The sequence below is a fragment of the Gavialis gangeticus genome, unplaced genomic scaffold (assembly GCF_001723915.1).
Source record: "Gavialis gangeticus isolate Ggan-Ray unplaced genomic scaffold, GavGan_comp1, whole genome shotgun sequence".
NCBI lineage: Eukaryota > Metazoa > Chordata > Crocodylia > Gavialidae > Gavialis > Gavialis gangeticus.
The window spans coordinates 39,236,231-39,257,321 of record NW_017728996.1 but is presented as its reverse complement, the minus strand read 5'-3'; the positions used below and the strand labels follow the sequence as shown (position 1 = coordinate 39,257,321).

Here is a 21,091-nt window from a genome sequence, read left to right as displayed (position 1 = left end):
ACTCCAGTTTGATGCTCTCCCTCTGTAGCATAGATCCATGCCACAGTCGGAGGCAATTTACTGGGCTTGATGGAGTACTTGTCTAACCCATTATGGCACCTACATTCTCATGATTTAAATCTTGAAACTCATAATATTGCACATGACCATCTAATATCTCAGGTGCTTACTGTTCATGACCTACAGGACAATTCATGCAAACTGAGAAGCATGCATTGTTTTCAGGGCAGCTAATGAAGTAATGATTGCTTTAGAGATGCTTGTATTTTTGGTTGCTGTTGAGGAGAAAGGGTTTTAGAAAAAGAGTATTATGTATTCGTTTTATTTGCTGTCTGGTCAACAAAAATAAGTACAGTGTATAAAGCTAAGCAGATCCAATTTTGTGAAAGGGGAATGGGGTGAAGGGCTTCTTTTGATACAGGGGAAAGTCTCAGGTTCTAACACCCATGTCATTAATCTTGGTTAGTAGATGATGAAGGCCCCTGCGTCTGTACAGAATGTGGGTTTATTGTGATTGGGCACTTGGTTGTTGAGTGTGAATATTGTGAGCTCCAGGAGTTAAAGAAGGGGAATTCTTTTTTAATGGAGGAAGCAAATACATAGTACAGTGATTATGAAGAGTGGATTAATAATTGACAAGGGACACATGAGGAAGCACAAAAATGTGACTCCCATTCTCTGGGGAATGTCAGGAAGTCACTTGGCTGTGAATAGCTAAAGAGAGAGAGAGTCTCCTTTATACCATACTGTACTCTGAAGGCCTGCACTGCTAGATTCTTTCTGTGATAATGTACATGCTGGTATTGGGGACTGTGGCAGTGAATTTGCAACACATGTATTAGTAGCAAATAAAGCTATCTCTCCCCCTCTTTCACTCATTGTATACTTATCTATTTGACAGGTGACAAGAGTTTACCAGACAATGTCAAACCCTCTCAGTAAGCTCTCTGTGCTCAACAGTTCTCACACACACTTCATCCTAGCAGACAACGGCACATTGGGCAAATATGGAGCTGAAGTTAAATTGCGACGTCAGCTGGAGAAACACATCTCCCTTCAGAAAATTAACACACGTAAGTGCTGTGGGAATTTTCAAACAATCTGTAAACACAGTATCTTGAAGGAAGTGTGATTAAAACAGTTAGTGTTAATTATAAAATAAAATAATTGAAATAATAAATTTAATATTGTGGGATTGTAATTTGATTTTTTTGCCACATGTTTACTGAAATGTTTAATTACACCAATGTAATTGGAACATAAAATATGCTTCCTCATTATGAATACTGAAGACCTGATTCTTAACAGGATGGAATATGCAGAAGAGAAAGGATCTAAAATGGGAAAGAGAAGTTGAGAAATAATATGGAGAAAATTCAAAGACATGAGACTTTAAGGGAAGGGAGGGGGCAAAGGCAAAGGAAGATGAAGGTATTTGTCTGCTACCAGACAGTGTTCAAAGACATCATTTAATGCCCAGCAGGGACAGATATTTCATCTAATTCATATTTACTAGCATTCTGTGACTGTTGGTAGTTCCTGTTTCCAAGAATTTGTGCCATCACTTTATATTTGTTTTATATGTATTCTTTCCCTCAAGTTTCACTGTACATTTCATGCTCAAAATTCTCTCCTAATTAATCAATCAAAATTTGGCTATTTAATAAAGCCACTTCCAGAAGCTTTGGTTTAAGATTTTCATTTCTAAAGTGTTGTGCTCTTTAGTCCTTCCCTTTCTAAATCATTTATCAGATATATTTCTATAATTTCTCCTGAGACAGTTCTTTGCTAGTTTTTCTTCTCCATTAACTCTTTTCTACCACCCTGATTACTGAAAATCTTAAACATCTTAAAGAACTAAATAAAAGAACACAGCTAAGTTTTCATGTGATTGTGCAACAGTAATGATTTTTATTTTAAATAAAATAATGATTACACAATGGTTCAAAGGGGCAAGGTGGATATTTACAACTGCATCCAGCACAAAAGAAAAAGTGGCATATTATTTAAAGATTTTCCTGCTTCCTCTATGGCGTATCATTTGTTTGAGTCTCTCAGGTTTGTTATCAGAAGACTAAGAGCATAGAGACAAAACATTTTAAGTATCTGTCCTGTATTTGACAATTTTACAAAATCCAGAAATGGATTTCTGAGTTCTTTCAAGTAACTAGACTTGGAAAGACTCATAGATTTCATAGACATTAGGGCTGGAAGGGCCCTTGCGAGATCATCTGGTCCAGCCCCCTGCTCCATTTTAATCAGTAAATATTAATGATAATTATTTTAACCTACATTCAGAAATCAAGCCTAAAGCATCTGTGTTGTCCACTAATAACCAAAACATTCTGGAAATAGTTACCCTATTGCTTTTCTCCTATTGATTTTTTCCTGTAGCAGACAGAATGAACTGAACAAGGCCTGAGCAGTGGTTCATGTTTTTTAGTACTATGATCTGTGTGTGTGTTTCTCTTTCAAGCATTGTACACACTTATAAAGGGGATAATCTAACTATATTTTTGTTATCTTGGCCATCAGCAGACACTTATCTGCAGGTGTATGACACAAGAGAAGTGTAGTACTCATAAAACAAATCATCAGTTCAGGAGAAATGGAACTAAAGGCCTAAGAGGCAAGACATGTTGTGTAAATTTCTTTTATAAGCTTTGGGGGATTTGTTTGTTTTGTTTCTTGCTTAACTTGTGGTTTTGCCCTCTGAAGACCAAAGCTGTTAATCTGAAAATGTACAGAAATTAAGAGCATGTTGTGTGCAGGGCTTTGGTCCACTTACTACCACACCATAAAAATATTACCACCATAAGTGGCACTGATTGGCACACTTGTTGAAAGTTTTGCCAGGAATGGGTAAGGATTTAATGGCCATAGAGGCTGCACCAGTCTCTGTGCTCCCTCCAGCTCGGAGACGGGACATACTGACAAAGCTATTGGCTGGCCAGTCTACAGGAAACTGGTGCTGTCCAATCCATGCCATGCCTGATCTTCAGAAAAAGGAATTAAATTGACAGGACTGAAAATGTAGGTATCTTTCATAAGTTCTCAATTAGCTTTACTAGAAAACTAGAAAAGTGTAACCTTTTTATGTTAAGTTGGTCAAGAATTAAAAACTAAGTCAACTTGCATGTGATGGCATTGGCTTATTGGCTTTACATTTTCTCATGCTGTAAGTGATCATTTGACCAAGATTGCAGTGACCATGTGACCTGTGGGCTTCCCTTTGTCATCCTATGCCTGGAGATCATAGTGAGGCAGGGACAACAAAGGGATGCTCAGTTGTCATCTCGTGCATCGACCAGACATTTCAGTTTGACAAGGAAGAGAATAAGCTTACATGTCTGTCTTAGAAGAAAGCATAGGCAAATGTCATCTTCCGAAAGACATGGTGTATAAGTAACAAACAAGAGACAAAGTAGCAAAAAGACATTAGGTGAGAGACATCACAAAATTAACTGGGCCAACAGGTTCATAGAGTAAGCAGAGCTAATCCATTTGTAAATCTAACAAGATACCCGTCTAACTGAGGCTGCATACACATAATCAAATGACCTGGGAGAATTTTCGTGGTAGAAAAAATTACCAGGAGATGCCTGAGCAGACATTTGAATGCTGAGCCCTTGAAGAGCAGAGAGCTTGCAGTGCTGACAGGGATGGATTAGCCCTTTAGTGGACCCTAGGCAAACAAACTCTTGGGCCCCTACTTTTTTCACTCAATTACAATATGTAAAATAAGCACAACTGGGCCCCTCCTTTATTTAGGGCCCCAGGCATGTGCCTAGTTTTCTTATGTGTTAATCCGGCCCCGAGTGCTAATGCTCCCAGGAGGCATGTATCCATACCTCAGCATGCTCAGAAGTATTCCTCAATCTGCCAAAAGACAGAACAGCAGCACTACACAAGGATTTAGGCATGCCTGAATTTTATGCGCATTATCTTAATGCACATTAAGGTGATTTAGGCTTGCATCTACATGTGCGTGCATTAAAGGACATTAATACCATGTGCATGGACTGATGTGGGAATAAAGTTAACCCCAAATCAGTCCATACACAGTGTTAACGTGCTTTAACGCATCTACATGTGTGTTAATGTGTTTTAGCTGTTTACACCTACATTTACCTAAAATCACCATTTGTAAAGCACTTAATAATGCACCTTAAACTGTGCTAAAGTGCCTTAAATCAGCACATGTAGACATGCTCAAGGTAGCCCTGATTGACTGACCAAGACTGCTCGGCATCTGTGTCTCCCTGCAGCTCCATGTGGAGTCCCACAGGGAAGGGGGCATGTTCTGGTCCCTGCTTGGCTGGATCAGCAGAATCCAGTGAGCAACACAGTCTCGGGGGGTCGGGGGGAGGGCAGGGGAAGCAGAAGCAAAGCATCCTGGGAAGCTGGAGGACAGTACTGTGGCTTCTGTCAGGAGAAACTGAACGTGTTATGTTGCCTGAGATTGCAAAACAGTGAATAGTAAGTAGAAGACCCAAAGTAAGCAAGCTTACATGAAGATGGGTTGGGAGGCATTTTGCTTCTGTTCTTTGGAGCAGTGAAGCAGCATAGGGATATTTATCAAGTTATTGCATAGTATGGCTAACTCCATCTTTTTTCCTGAAACTCTCAAACTGTTATGGCCTACACTGAAGCCATAAATACATACAATGCATGTATTCCCCTCTCTCTAATGAACCCTGACACTGTTGGAGTTTAATAGTATGTCTGATTTGTTCTTTAGGACTGGGACAAGGTGTGCCTGTAGTTGGGCTCATAGTTGAAGGAGGTCCCAATGTGATCTCAATTGTGTTGGAATGTCTGCGAGAAGAGCCCCCTCTCCCCGTGGTGATCTGTGATGGCAGCGGACGAGCATCTGACATTCTGTCCTTTGCGCACAAGTACTCAGAAGAAGGGGGGTAAGATTTTACAGGAGCTGCTAATGCCTCAAGGCATGGATAGGGCGATAATTGTGCTGTCTTTAATCCAGGCTTCTATACTTGTTAAAACAAGAAAGGGGAAAAATGTTCCTAAAAATGCTGCCCTGTGTTTCACTGGCACTAGCTATCAGTTGGATTCCTGCACAAGTGGTGGTGACTAAAAGTTGTTACCACTTGATGGGATATTTTGGCCCATTGAAATGAGTTGAGTCCACCCCTTATTTTGCAAGTATCAGGCCATGTAAATATATTTCCCCTAGCAGTGTCTTCAAGTGCAATGTGCTGCTCTGCTGGTCCACTTCCTAAACTGGAAGCTGTGAAGTCATGCACATGCAGTGCTCTGGATGAATTAATTAGCACTGCTGAATGACCTCCCTGAAGCATTGTTTGACTGTGATTAAATTGGTTCCAGTTTAGGACACAGACCCTCTGGAGCAGTGCAGTGTGCTTAGTGTACTCTCCTGGTAAGTGGGAAAGGTGACTTTTTGTACTCTTTCAGGATAAGAAAGGAATTGAATCCACATCCCACTTCCTGTATGAGTTTTCTCAACACTAGTTTACTGAAAGGGTCACTATCACAGAAGAGTGAACCATATGATTTAAATGTGGTTTTCAATCTTACATAGACACCTGCAATCAGGAGAGAAGTGGGGTTTGAGAAATACCCATCCCTTTGGTATTTTCTGTTGGCAGGTGTAGGCATTTTCCTGCCCTGTCTGTTCCTGTTATGAATCTCAAAACTTGGGGCTCCTAATGCAGGGAGCCTGTTCTAACGTGCTGTAATTCCAGTGCATAAGAGAAGACTTGATTAATTAACATGCTCCAGCAGCCTCCAGCATCATGTGTATCAGCATCCGTGTGCTGAAAAATGATGGCAGGGAGCTTTGAACTAAAGCTCATTCAACATACCCCCACATGCCTTCCACAGCACGTGTATAAATGCTCTGGGGGCCTAAGACTCACATTCAAAGTATAAAGAATGTAAAGAATGTACCTAAGTAGCGCTTGTGAATTCCTTGCCCAGTATTCAGCACTGCCACCCCTAAGTCCATTTTTATTTCTGGCCTTCAGTGCTTACAATATGTATTACTTTTTACACAGTAAAAATCTAAACCCATCAATTTACTGAAGCTGCTAATATTTTTGATTCAGCATCTTATTACTGACAGTTTTACCCTCATTTCCCTATTTTGAATACAAGTTCTGTTTTTTTCTTCAGCCATGCTTTCAGTCTCCTCAAATATAATTGAAGTAACTTATCAGAAATCAGTCTACCTGATACCTATCTGCTGTATGGCTGTCTCTTCCAGTGAGTGCAACACTAGGTCTGTTTTTCCCATCAGATAACAATGGTAAGATAAGTGTGATGAGGCTAGAGGGCTAAAGCTCAATAATGAGGAATCTTTGGAATCCCTAGAAAAAATAACTTTCTGATGAGTTCTGAATTTTACGGAAGTTAGCAGCTTCAGCATTCTCATTGCTCTCTGAATGCCTCCCTGGAATATTTGACATTTTCTTGGAAACAAAAGTATTTTATGAAAAAAGTGGTAGAGGTTAGAGGGCTCACATTTCATCTTGCTTTAACAAGTCAAACCAAATCATTAAAAATTTTCTGAAGTGGTTTCAGATGGATCTTTTTTTTATTTGATGTGTTAATAGGCATATAACATGAGCTTCTAGGTACCCTGGCAACGTTTAAGATCATAGTCCACATACAAATCCAATATAGCAGCCATAACACAATAATTTATTATTATAAATTAAATCTCTTATTCCGGAGGCCAGATCTGGAGACCAGATCATGGGGGTTGGTAGCTCACCCATGTCAAAAATTTCAATTACAGTCTACAAGAGAAGAAAGCAGATGGAAACAATGGTCTGAAAGCTTTTCAAGTTGGAACAGGCAATGATGCATAGACCATAAAGTGAAGACGATGATTATGACACAAGGTTATAAAAAAAAAAAAATTCAAATTAATCTTCCACAGTGAAGTCGGGTTCAACTAGTAGAAATTAACATGCTGGCAGCAAAATATCTTTCATTCCACTTTGTCTAAAATCCCATTCCATCAGGTGAATACAGGAGGCTTTGCAGTATTATGAGGTGAAGTTAGTGGTCTTGTGAGACATCCTGTTGAGATCCTTAGAGACTGAAATCCTTGATTCATCCTCACAAGTAGGTATATAATGGGTGCATCTATACATGCACTTTACTGGTGAGTTGACTAATTAGCTCCACAGTAAAGCATCACAGTCTAAACATGTGCTGGTATTAGGGCATAGTAAATTAATTAACTCCGCCATAGGATAGTACTGTCAGGGAAAGTACTGTCCTATGGTGGCATAATTTACTCTGCTGAAATACACGTGTAGATGGTGACAGAGGCTGGCTGGGGCACAAAGTTGCTGAAGTGCAGGGGCTGCCTTCTGCCTAGCCCAACACTTCAGCACCTTCACGCACCAGTCAGCCCCTCTGCCACCCAATGCTGCCACCTGGAGCCCAGGGCTGCTGTGCTCCAGCCCGAAGTGCTGCAGTCCCAAGCTCATCTGTAGATGCTGTGCCCAGGAGCAGCTGACTCTAGCACGAACTGTGACAGAGTTTGTCACATCACCTTAATGGCACATGTAGATGCAGCCAATATGTAGCAGCAATGAAAGGTCCCTGCACTGCTCTGCTTTAATACCCTTTACATCTCTGATTGAAAAGACCCCTCCCCCCCATGTCCTTGCAGTCTTTTGGCCTCAGAATTAAGGTGCTCAGGAGCCAGTTTGGACCTGGACCTCTTTTGAAGTCTGTTAACTCATTTCATTAATCCTTAATTTTACAATGATCAAATCCCCAGATTGTGAGTAGATTACAGATTCTTAAGTGAAGACACTTAACTGGTATTAAAAAATGTTTATTTCTAAATTGTGGCATAGAATAGATTATTTCTGGTCATTTCTTCCCTGATCTTTGTTCTTTTTTCTTTCTCTTTCCATTTAGGGTAATAAGTGAATCTCTGAGAGACCAGCTTCTAGTCACTATTCAGAAAACCTTTAACTACAGCAGGAACCAGGCTCATCAGCTGTTTGTCATTCTCATGGAATGTATGAAGAAAAAGGAACTTGTAAGTGTCATAAAGGTCATTCACAAAAGACTTCTCTGTAATGGTATAGTGATTCCCAACGAGGATGCCAAAAGATCTTTTTAAGGATGATGGGGAATGCTGTCAAATATTAGCACTGTTTGGTGTGCGAACACCTATGTATAATTTATAAAGTAAACAGAGATTTCAAATAGGAATCCATAATGTCAAACCCTCCTTATTCTAGTGTTTTTGAGTTGTCTGCAAAGAATTTCTCTACTATTTTTCCAAAGTCAAAAAACCAAGTGAAGACCAAGCTGGCAATTTCCAAGGGGTCCCTTGAGTCTAGCTAGCAACATGTGTCTTGAGTCTTAAAAAGCTGAAATCCACTGCTACAGTACAACACTGCCCCTCCTTTTAAATACCATTCTCAGATTTTTACAACCTATCTTTTTTGTAGAGTGCTATAAATGTTGCATTGTGTAGTGATTCACAAACATACATAGATCAGATACAATGGAGGGTGGAAAGATAATTGGAGAAAGGATTTCCAAAAGAAAAGAACTCCAAGGGGCCATTTGAATGAGGAGTGGGCTGGGCCCTTATTTGTTCAACATTTTCAGCAATGACCTGGAAATCGAGGTGCACAGTGAAATCTCCAGGTTTGCAGAAGACACTAAATTATTCTGGGTGGTCAGATCCCAAGCTGATGGAGAGGGTTTGCAGAAAGATCTCACCAAGCTAAATGAATAGGCAAAAAATTTGGTAAATGAACTTTAGTGTCAACAAGTTCAAGGTAACGCCCCAGGGGAAAAATGTATATGTACACAATGCATATTGTTCTGAACTATCTGTTATGACTCAGGAAAGAAAGAGACCTTGGAGTTGTTGTAAATTATTCTCTAAAACTATCAGCTCAGTAGTGACCAAAAATCCAATTAAATGTTGAATATCATTAAGAAGGGAATGGAAAACAAAACAGAGAAAATCATCATGCCGCTATACAAATCCAGGGTGTGCCCAGATTTTGAATGGTGAATAGTTCTGGTCCCCACATATCAAAAAGGATGTAGCAGAATTAGAAAAGGTACAGTTAAGGGCAACCAAAATGATAAGGAGCCTGAAGCAGTTGCCAGACCAGGAGAGACTAAAACAACTGGAACTTCAGTTTGAAAAAGAGAAGCTCAGGGGGCATATAATAGAGGTCTGTAAAATCATAAATGGTGGGGACCAGGGACCAAGTGAAACAGGGAACTGTTGTTCACCAAGTCCCAGAATAGCCCTTAGAACTAGGAGGCACCTGCTGAAATTAATAGGTGACAGGCTTATAACTAATAAGAGAAAGTACTTTTTTATGCAATGTGTAGTTAACTTGTGGAATTCATTGCTGCAGGAGGTGATAGAAGCAGATAGAATAGTCAGATTTAAAAAGGGACTGAATAAATTCATGGATGATAGATCTATTAATGGCAATTAAACAGAATGGCTGGAAATGTTTCCTCTGGCATCTCTAAACCAATAAATGGTGGGTATGGAATAGGGGATAGATCACTCTAGAGATATCTGGTTTGGTGCTCTCCCCATATAGCACCCACTTCTGCCACTGCTGGTGGCAGAATACTGGGCTACATGGACCATTGATCTGACCCAGTCTATACTACTTATGTTCTTATGAGTCTTCTTGCTCATTCCAATAGGGAGTCATTTGTTTTGCACTTCATTATCAAGCAGTACTCTTTTGCTTGCTTGAAATGTCTGCTTAGTCATTGACACACTATAAACATGTCATCTAACATAAACTGGCATTATGTGCTGAGAAGTGTCACTAAAAACAGAGGACATGCATGTTCTTTATTTTTAACTTCAGATTGCTTGATTCAGGCTTGCCATGGCAATTTTAAATGTGCTAACTGCACTTTTATTATGAGAGCTTAGCGTTGCAAAGATAAAATGAATACAGACATTTTGACCCAGACCTAATCCTGAAGTTTATACATATGATCCTATTTAGCCCTTTGTTAGACTGAAGCAAAGGGACTGCTCATAGACTTAGATGTTAGTCATTGTGTGTAAAGGCAGCAGGTTCCATCTCCTGCTTCCTGCCTATATAGATGGCACTGGCTCTTCAGTGATGGGTTTGCTTAAATACACTCAGGAAAGAACATTAGAACTGGGTTCAATTAATAGGTGCCATTGAGAGGAAGATTACATGAGATCAGTTCTGCCGCCTTCATCATAATCAGCAAGAGCTGCATCTGTGTAACTGAGCTCTGAGTTTCTGGTGTGTGTCCGCATCAAAAGGATGCTTGCGTAGTATTGATATGCATAGCACAACAAAGACACCACTTCAGACTTGATTACACAAACACATTACAGAGCCCAAGTCAACATCATTATATTAATCAGCATCCAAACACCCACCAGGAAGCCTTCTCAGAATCCTGGAGTCGCACATTATACAAGTTGTCTTTTTTATATAATCTGCCTCCAACAGTGAAAGCATAAATCAATGAATCATTTGTCATTCCCTTTCCCTGCTGCCCCCAAAAACTGTAAGTTACAGAATGGGCATTTAGCAATTAGAGTAAATAATGGGAATTATGAGTCCAATTTTATCAGCTTAAATATTAATCCTGATGGCCCAGTTTGGGGATAAAGAGCAGCAAACAGAACATCCAGAAATCCAATTCATCAAATCCCTCCACCAAATGAATGTCATGTTCAGCATTGCCAGCTCTGTTCTCTGTTATATTATAATACCCCTCTCATTAAATACAAAACAGGGTAGCAAAGACCTTGGAATTATAATATAGAGATGTAATGAATTTTAGAGACCTTAGCTTCCTTTTCCTGCTATACAGCTAGGCATTAGTATTAGCATCTTAAAGACCTGATATTTTCCTCTAGATTCCAGACTTTAGCTGAGGCTCTTGCTTACATGTGACACCATGAAAACTGTTCAATGTTGTATATGGCCTTCAACAGCCACATTTAATGTGATCCCATATTCTGGCAGCTAGACAAGCACTCAGTCCTGTAATGTGAATCAGTTCAGTGAACTGGGCCTATGAAGCTTCTTGTCGTGTCGGAGGGCATGTCAAAAAAATACTCACCCTGTATCCCTGATCTACCAATCCAATCATGGGGCAGGATTTCTAGGACTGGAGACAGGACTGAAGCGGAAACCTGTCCCACACTTGCACAGGATTTGTGGGGGTACACATAGACTGTGCTCCTCTAGAGACTGGCCCTCTGTCACTCAACATTCACAGTTCTGGCTCCAGGCCATGACTTTTCATTTTTTAATAGTTATCTCAGTTGGCAAGGAGACAGCTGCATAAATTTCCATAAACTTTAACATAAAAATTAACTGCTTAAATGCTAGAAGAGCAATTTCCTGCTGGTGTCTTAGTAGTTTCCACTATATCCCAAAAGTGTTTTCTTTTAAACATGTAATAATTCATTTTCAGAGGGACATATTGTTCCTAATATCAACCTTCCCCTGTTGCTTGGGGAGTTCAGCATTTGCTTTCATGAGAAAAGACGGCATTTCTGTTTTTATCTCAGATTTTTCAGGTTTTGATGTTGCTTAGTTCCCAGATTCCATTTTTCCTAAAGAAAGGCCACATTTTGGCATTATTGTTCATTTTTTTTCTTTATGCTTACTCAAAAGAGCTGAGTAGAAACTGAATATTCAAAGTGTTCAACCATACACAAATACTATTTTCTATATCATTTATAATGATTCTACATTATATAGTATTACTATGTAATATTATAACCATATATGATAGAACAATCAGTATATCTTTCTTCTAGCACATAGAAATATTTGTGGTCTAACAATATAAGGACATGAACCTTTGTTGCAGCACATCAAAGCCAAACATGTTTAGATTTCTGGGGAAGCATAAAAGTGCTGTTGATACATTTACATTTGTGCGCTGCTTTTAAGTCTCAGGATTTTTTGTATGCTATAGCCATACCTTCAATGAAAGTAGTTGATCTCTAAGCCTATTTCCCCTTCCAGCTCTTACCTTGTAAAGCCAGTGTTTTCTGACCGAGTAGGAAGTCTATTAATATTTGAACAGTTGACCATAAAGAAGTCAGTTCCTAAGAGAATTGTCAGAATAAATGAGAGCTGAGTAAGGCCTTGCCTCAGTCGAGCTGGTCAAAATGAAAAGGTCAAGTCAGAGAAGGCCTCATGTGGTGCACAGAAGTTAGACAGTAATTAAGTAGAGGCAGCTGAAAGATCTGGATCAAACTGATTTTCCTGAGCAGGGTTATCATATGCATGACTGAGCAAGTCTTCTACCTCAGATGATTCCTTTACCACTTTGCCTACTTCCCTGCAAAGGAATATAGCTTTTCCTGTGTCTCTTCTCTCCATTAAATGTCTGTGTAATGAACTCTTGTCCTTGAATATGTACAAAATTAATACAGGTCATCAGGAAAATTGTCATCCCTAAAGGTTAACACTAGGTTATACAAGAAAGGAAGATTTTATGTGGAAGTGAGTTTGTCAACCCTTTGTTCTATGTAGAACGTACATATAATTTTAATACCATTATATTGTCATGTATTTTAATCTACATAATATTAGTTTCATGTTCTTTTTTTTTTTTACTGCAGTGCTTCACATCACTTAACATTTCTGTTATAAGTAACAGAACTAAACATCGATGCAAATGTTCAGTTTGGCTTATGTTTATCTACTTTGACAATGCATTCCTTATCTCACCTCCCAGATGTGTTAAATTAGATTTTTTTTTTTTTAAAGCTATCATTGGTATGTCAGGAGTAGTGTAGCTGGGGGCACTGGAGGGGAATGCCTGGAGCAGCAGCCCCAGATGCTGCCTTTGAAGGGGTTGCAAAAGCAGATGTTGCCACAGCAGTGACTGCAGTCAGCACAAGAGCCAGCACTGCCCTGGGCCTGGGCACCACACAGCTTGCCTGGCGTGGAGTGGTACTGTTACAGATCTTCATGTTAGGTACTAGTTGGCTGGTCATAATACTAATACATGTTAGGTATTAGAACTGGGTAAAAAGTGGTAGAAAATTAACATAGTAACTAAGCCTTGTGATTCTGTCCATATGCAGTATTCCAATGCCAAATTTCAGCAACATTTTGATTTATGTTTTATACCAGTTGCATTGTTGATCAAAAACCAGAGCAAAGGTATCATGAAAGCTTTTATGCACTTTTATTTGTTGAAATCTGACATTCAAAAAAATATTTGCTTGAAAATGTGAATTATGAAAATGTCCAAACATTTAAAAAATATGAAATGTGTCTGTTCCCTTCTCTCCCTCTTTCTCTCTTCTAACTTCCTCCTGCATTTTTACTCATTCTCCTTGCATGTGTTTGGTTTTATGCTCTCCTTTAGATCACTGTGTTCCGTATGGGCTCCGAGGGACAGCAGGACATTGAGATGTCTATCTTAACTGCTCTGCTAAAAGGTAGCTTTACACAAGCACCAGGGAGGATACACACACTTTCTCCATATAAAATTCCACTTCCTCTGAGATACACTCTAAATGCCAAAGCTTCTGGCTGTCCTTATGAGTTCAGATAAGTAATCTTAAAAATGTTTGGTGTTTGGGTTCAGGTCAAATTAATGATATGCCAAGTAAGTATTTTCTCATAGCTTTTGCCTGAAGTTTTCACTTGGGCTGTACATGTCATTCTTCTGGGGTTTCAACATTGAACGCCAGTTCTGAGCAGTATGAAAATGAAAATAACAGCGAAGAGATTCACCACGTTTTTTTACCCTCAAGAGAAATGATTCAAGTATTGAAAGGCCTGACTGTTTCCCTCACCTTTGCTCTTGGGTTTGGCATTTTTTGCTGCAAAAACTGCTATAATAAAATTAATTATGGGGGTTGATACCTGTTCACTTAACAAGAGACCTTCAGTAAGGATGCATAGGGTGGGAAAGAAGATTGGAATTCCCACAAGCACGATAAAGGGACCAGATTATAATCTGTGGACAGGAAGGGAAATAGTAGTAAGGATAAATTCAGATGGGCTGGAAGGAAGAAAGAGCCTTTCAAAAGAACTAAGTCCCAGGAAACATCTAGATTTCTTGGTGTGGATTCCTTGCAGGAAGAAGGGATTTAATATGGAGTGGCGGCAGTCACTACAGCCTCTTACCCAAGTTTAGCTTAGTCCCTTAAACTTTCCAAAAAATAATACACAAAATTCAACATTATAAAATTAAACAATAATATAAAATCCCATCCCTGAGCCATGGAATCCATTTCCAATACCCCCCTAGTTATTGATTTTGACCTTTCATGTATGAAAGGTCATGAAAAAATGAAATGTAATGAAAAATGTAATGAAAAAAATAGGTGTAAAAGTAAAGTTTGGCTGCTTTGTGCACATCCTTTCATAGCATCTGGTGAAGTGAGCTTTAGCCCATGAAAATTTGCTAGATATAGACATCTCTACTTTGGTTAGCTAGAAGGTGCAAATCTACCCTGCCTTCTGCAATTTATGAATCAGATGGGTGATTCATTGGGAGGAAGGATTATATGGCAGTGGGAAATTGGCTGGATCTCCTCACTGCTTTCTGTACAAAGATTTAAAATAATTCAACTCTTACGAAGTCTGGAAATGAGTAATGTTGGCTTTGGCTGCTAACTACAGTACATCCTACTCTCCACCTTAACACTTCTATAATGTAGATTTTTTTTCTGAGTGGGGCCAGAACCTTTTGAGATTATTTTGTCATTTCTCATTTATAATGTTTGGGTTCAAGTATGACAAGCATCCTTTACAGTTTATACTTCATAATATTTGTTTAAGTAACATACACAGAAAGTAGTGCTGTACAACTAATGCTAACTGAAGCAGCCATGCTAACGCTCTTGCTAATACAAGCAAGGGACAAAAGTTCCTGGTGAACGGCAGAGAACACAGGAGAACTTTTAATCCTTGCAATTTTGAAAGGATTATTGGGTTAAATTTCAATAAAGCAGCAGAGTTCTTCCGATTTCAGTAGAACTACTTGCATCTTCACCAGTGATAGAACAGGTCTGTTGTTTTCTAATTGCTAGAAAATAAAATTACAGTGTTGTCCTGCCTCATTGTTTACATAAAGCATGAAATACCAACTTCTGGTTTCTGTTTCCTTAGGCACCAATGCATCTGCACCAGATCAGCTGAGCTTGGCATTGGCCTGGAACCGCGTAGACATTGCACGTAGCCAAATCTTTGTCTTTGGACATCACTGGCCGGTAAAACTGTTTTTCCCAGATGATTTAAATTGACTTTAACAATTTGGAGCAAGTACCAAAAGTCCCATTCTTGACAGTGACAGTTGTCAGGTTGAATTCTTTTGCTATATGTGTGTTGAGGTCTTATTGCAATATTGCAGGAGTATTGCCTGCTGCCTGCTTGTTATAGGCAGCACTGAAAATTCCAAACTGAATTAATAGGGCAAGATCATGACCACCAAAGAAGAGTGTTAATGAAAATCATGCCGTTATTATACAGGATAGTAGCAAATGAATCTAGGGACAGAGTTTTTCAAAAGTTCCTGAGGCTTTGAAATGGGACTTTTGTTTCCAACTCATTTACAATTTAATACTGCCCCTGCTGAAGTCAGGATAGAACTCTGAGTACTTCTGAAAATTGCACCCACTGGATTCATTCATGTAACTAAAAAAAAGTCTGTTTAAACCAGTTTTGTGGCTTGCCGCACTGATGCTTTTTGCTTTACTGCACCCACCAGCTGGTGTCAAATTGCTACAAAGTGTTCTGAGGAATAGGGATGAAAGATTAAATCAGTTAAAGAAGGTTTTGTTTTATTTTGTTTTGTTTTTTAATCAGATGTCTTTCCTGAAATTAAATATAGTACAATGGCATTCAGTAAACACTTTTCATAGACATTACATACTACGCTGAGCTTTACTTCCTTTAGAAACCTCAGCAGTTTGAACATTCCTGCACATGGTGTTTTATTTCTTCCTGCACAATAATGGGATGTTTCCAATACTCAAAGGCCATTAGCAGTGTTTTACAGAGTGTATTTAGAGATTCTAAACAATACAAAGTGTTATTACTATTGTTGTTGTTATTGGTGCTATTGTTACTATAATTATTACTACTACTATAATTATTAGTGCAGTTTGTTACAGAAAGGATTCCAATCTCCATATTATTGTGCTTATATTAAAAAAAAATACCAACTGGCATAGACGTCCTATTTCTCCTTTGTCCTACTTCATCCTCTTACTTGTCAACAAATAGTGAGCCAATTTTAGTTCATTAGCATTTCAACTATATGAATTCTTAATTTAGTATTTGATGGGAGATAGACACATTTTTGTCCTGTTTTGTGAGTGTTTTCATGGTAGAAGAATTTTATGGTGGGTGGGACAGAGCAAACTGCAGTACCTTTGAACAAAAGACACTAAATGTTATCCTAGCGTTCTCTGCACTGTGCACAAGTCACTTGTGGTCTAGCACTTGTGTGAGAAGAGATTACTTACAAGGGCAAACTGAAGGTCAGCCTTCCAAACTGGGGACAAGTAGATTCAACAATTCTTGTTGGAAGAGAGATAAATATAAACTTGATCTTCAGCATGAAAATCTTGCTTGATCTTCAGCATGAAACACTTCCCTCTTTGATCCTACCCCTGATACATGTGTTGTTTAATGGCCTTGAAGCACATACACTAACCTTGTTCCCTTGTCCTCACTCTGCTCATTGGTTTTTACTTTTCACTTTGGCAAACCACTGTTTGGCTAAAGGGGAAAAAGAAGGTAAAATGCCTGGACATACTCAACATCTTCCCAGATGTCGCAGTTGCTGTTGTTTGAAGTCTCAAACTAACCTGCCTACCATCAAACGTTGGTGTTGTCTCACTTTTAATGCTATTCCTTATCAGAAATGTTAAAAATCACACAACCAAGGCAATGGGAAGAATTATTTACACTGAGGGAATGAATCCCATAGCATTTTAAATGTATTGCAGGATTGTTGTGCCTCATGTTCAGGGGAAAAAAACCTGAGTAGGCAGAGAATTCACTGTATCCTAGGCATTATCTTTTCAACTATTTTCCTTTTGTAAGGGCTAATCTTTCAATATGCCAAGGCCCAGATACAGAATATAATTTTCTCCTGCTTGTATATTGTATTGCTCTTCTGGGTGGGCAACAGGAGCAGCAACAGAAATAGGAATCGGAGCACTCTGTACCGTTCTATTGCCTGTTTCAGCTAAAAGATATTCAAATGTGCTATCTATGGCAGTGCTTCAGCTACCTCTTGTGTTCCCCATAGGGAATAAATGGAGTGCCGCATAGAAAGTAGTGGTAGTATTTGCCATGACACATTCTGTCACTGTACTATATGGTCTCAATTTTTGTTCATTATTCAACATAGCCTTTAGGAAGCCTGGCAGCTACAGATGGCACAGCACTAGAGAAGGAGAAGAAATCCCCAGGAGCTCAAACTAAAGCACCCAGAGGGAAAGGCAAAGGGAAGAAAAAGGGAGGAAAAGCAAAAGAGGAGCCAGAAGAAGAAATGGATCCACGGAAGATTGAACTACTGAACTGGGTGAGATGAAAGTGGGATCTGCCTTTGAGTTGTTGCTCTTTGATCTTGTTTGTCTCCTTCCTGTGTCCCACCCATTTCATTTACACATTCATACACACTGCCTATTTTAAAGCCAAATTAGAGAGTAAATGCAGTACCAGCCCTTGAATACTCTTCAAGGTCCTGAAGGTAAAGAGAAAAGGCATTTGATCCCATGGAGGATGAATGGGATTAATTTTAGAGGAGGCACAAGTGTTATTCCTAGGTATTGGGAGTACTTCCAGTCATGAGAGCTCTTTTATGTACTAAATATATCTACTGAGAGTAGGCTTAGTGTAGGTGTTTGCACAAGCATTTCTATTCCAAGTAGTCATTTTCACTTGCTTGTAATGCTTATAACTTTTCCAGTCTCTTTCTCTGTCTGTCTTTTTGACAGGTTCATTTTCAGTTCATAGCTCATGAATTCTTTTGTTATATAATAGATTAGGTTCTGAATTGCAGCTGCAGATACAACCTGCTCACTTGCCCACTGTTTGCATCGCTTGTTTCCATGTTCTCTGTTCTGCACTTGCAGGTCAATTCTCTGGAGCAGGCTATGCTGGATGCACTAGTATTAGATCGAGTTGATTTTGTGAAACTCCTGATTGAAAATGGAGTGAACATGCAACGCTTTCTTACTATTCCTCGACTTGAAGAGCTTTATAATACTGTGAGTGAACTGTGATCATAAAAGGCACTGTAGCAAATTTTACTACGGTGTTTGTGTTTAAACATGGTACCTTTCCCTCTCTTCTCTTCAAGTAATTGCCAAAAACAGTCCATAAAAAGCTGGTAGCAGTGTCAGAACATGGAAGTAGGATAGTGCTAGAGGGAGCCCCTCTAATAACTCGTGGTTTGATAACAGTTTCAGACACATACAGTATTAGTTATGGCTAAGCTTGTTGCCATTTTTCAAGGCTCCTGCGGTTTTTCATGTATTTACAAAAGAATATTAAGAACCATCAGGGTTCTTTTTATTTCACTGTCAGGGTATTTTTATTTTGCCTTCCTCAGAAGTATTGGGCGTTGGCTGCAGCCAAGGTGGGGATCTTGACTTGGGTATGCAAGTGCTCCTGCTGAGACTTAAACCTGGATGTTCCTAGCCAGAGGGCCTTGCCCCTCCACGCAGGGGCAGGCTGACTGCTGTACTTGGGGTTAGGATAGAATTGTACCCATTGTCAGACTTGCGGGGTAGGGGAGGCGAGTTGCTGTCTTCTGTAGTTGAAGGCATTGGCTCTCTTCCTTGGACCTTTGAACATATTTTAACAACACTTGCAGCAGCAGCAGGACACTGGCTATTGTTGTTCTCCTGTCTTACCTGTGACAGGTTAGGTGTTATGCCTTGTGGTTGTGCCAGGGCTGACTGTTGTTTTACTAATAGGTTAGACAATGGATTTGGGATAATCCTGCCTCTGGGAGGGGATTGGACTAGATGACATCTAAAGGTCCCGTCTAGCCCCATTTTCCTGTAATTCGATAATTTTTTATTAAAATCATAATATTAGTCAATAAGTGTGGACTTTTCAGCTGCTTATTCTTTTCTTCTTTTCTTCATCACTGAATATAATAATAAAAAAGTGCTTCTGGAGGATCTCCCTCTCCCCCCTCCCATAGGCCACAAATCACATTATGTATGCTATTTTATGTAGAAGAAATTGAGGAATAGAGGCAAAGTGACTTTGCCCCACATCACCCAATGTTTTAGTGACAGAACCAGGATTGGAAACCAGGTCTTCCAAGGCTCAGTCCAGTGCTCTGTGCACTAGATCAGTGGTTCTCAGTGTTTTTTGCCAGGACCTTTTTTTACCAGGACCCATTTGTAAACATTGGCCAGCCCCAACCCAGTAAACAGTTTAAGTAAAATACAGCCCCCTGGCCCTGCTGGCGCGTCTCACTCCTGACCTTCTGCCCCCCACCCCTAGGCCCTAGCCCCTCAGTGTGTGGGGCCAGAGGGGTGGGACATGGGGCATGGGGGGGTCCTAAGCAGCCCCTTGCAAGCTGGAACTCTTTCATCTGTTCTTGCAGCCCACTTCTGGGTCGTGACCCACAGGTTGAGAAACACTGCATTAGACTACATTGCCTATCATAACATTGTATGCTATGGGATCAGCTTCTCCCTTGCATAAAGCCATGGACAGAATATTCCACTGGATTCTCTAGAGACATGAGCCTGGCAGAACTACTCATAGACCCCCTTTCCACCCACCCTGCTTTCTCTGGTATGAGCCCAGGAGTAAAATTTCTCAGCCAAGGTATTCCTGCACTGTGTAGGTTTCTTGATGCCTTTGTACCTCCTTGTATCTAGCATATATTAAAGCAAACAAAAGGCATCTGGGGATGGATCACAGTCCTGAGATCTGTAGAATGAGTGCAGCACAATTCCCTTTGTGTCTTTATAATTTTGAGCCAGGTGTGTGTCTGTCATTTTATCTACAGAAAAAAACCAGTATGCACATGTGTGCTGTTCTGCTGATAACCACATTGTAATCATTAATGATCCAAGATAACTGCACATATTTATTTCTAAGAAATATAAAGAATTAAAACCTTAACAGACTCTAAATGGTTTCTGTTTCAGAGGCTGGGTCCACCAAACACACTGCATTTGCTAGTCAGAGAAGTGAAAAAGGTATGTTGACAGTATTCAGAGATGCTGGGGTTTTGTTTAACTGAAGAAGCCTATGGGAACAGTTAGTATGACATAAGTGAAAAATAATGGCTTACTGTAGAGCCCAGCTGAAGCGGGGCTGAAGCAACTGTGGAGCCCCTCACCCCTGGGTCAGCAGGGACAGTGGCAATGGCAGGTATGGGAGGGGATGGAACATGGCATGAAGAGGAAAGGGGGCAGAGAAATTCCTACTTCATTTAGCAACTTAAAACAAATTTCTGACTGCTGCTCCCATGGCATCAACTGAAAGGTGGGTGAATGCACCACTGCACCCTCTCTGGATCTGCCCCTGATGTCAAAGGAATTTTACATACAACATTATAAGAGGAAAATGTTGCCTAATAAAACTACAGAATCTGAAATGTTAGAGGCAGCAAAGACCTATTAGATTATCCATCTGTCAGTGCAGGATTATTTCTTTCTTTTTTGTTTGTTTGTGTGTTTTTCAAATTCCTTTTACATGTCCCATGTAATGCCACTTTCACTCCTTTCTGCTCTTCAGTTTTCTGTTATCATCCATTATCACTGTAAGGTTTAATATTAAATTCACTATGTTTGGTGGGGGGTTGCACATATCTTTTTACAGCATAGAATGCCCAGTATTTCTACTGTAAGAAAACCTTCCATTGACTCCAGTAAGAGTTACCTGTGAAAGTCTTGCCACTTTGAGTTAATGTATAATTCATATTAAGCCATTTCATAATTTAAAGTCATATATCTTATTTTGTGTTATTTGCATTTTTCAGTGTTGCTAACTCTAACTCTTTTCTTATCTACCTGTTCACTTTGCTCCTCCTCTTCATTGTATTCCCATGGCTCACCCTCATTCAGCGA

At 39.7% G+C, this 21,091-nt stretch overlaps 1 protein-coding gene and 1 long non-coding RNA gene across 2 annotated transcripts in view; one reads left to right on the top strand and one right to left on the bottom strand.

Moving 5' to 3' along the window:
* Positions 1 to 21,091, top strand: part of TRPM1 (transient receptor potential cation channel subfamily M member 1) — a 139,006-nt gene that overhangs the window by 66,984 nt on the left and 50,931 nt on the right. The window contains exons 6-13 of the mRNA XM_019504352.1: positions 902 to 1,073; positions 4,742 to 4,916; positions 7,924 to 8,047; positions 13,393 to 13,465; positions 15,147 to 15,247; positions 17,398 to 17,571; positions 18,125 to 18,259; positions 20,168 to 20,218. Coding sequence (XP_019359897.1) covers positions 902 to 1,073; positions 4,742 to 4,916; positions 7,924 to 8,047; positions 13,393 to 13,465; positions 15,147 to 15,247; positions 17,398 to 17,571; positions 18,125 to 18,259; positions 20,168 to 20,218 — 1,005 coding nt within the window. The remainder of the gene's footprint in view (positions 1 to 901; positions 1,074 to 4,741; positions 4,917 to 7,923; positions 8,048 to 13,392; positions 13,466 to 15,146; positions 15,248 to 17,397; positions 17,572 to 18,124; positions 18,260 to 20,167; positions 20,219 to 21,091) is intronic.
* LOC109288674 overlaps positions 1 to 21,091 on the bottom strand; it is a 95,608-nt gene that overhangs the window by 38,274 nt on the left and 36,243 nt on the right. The window lies entirely within an intron of this gene.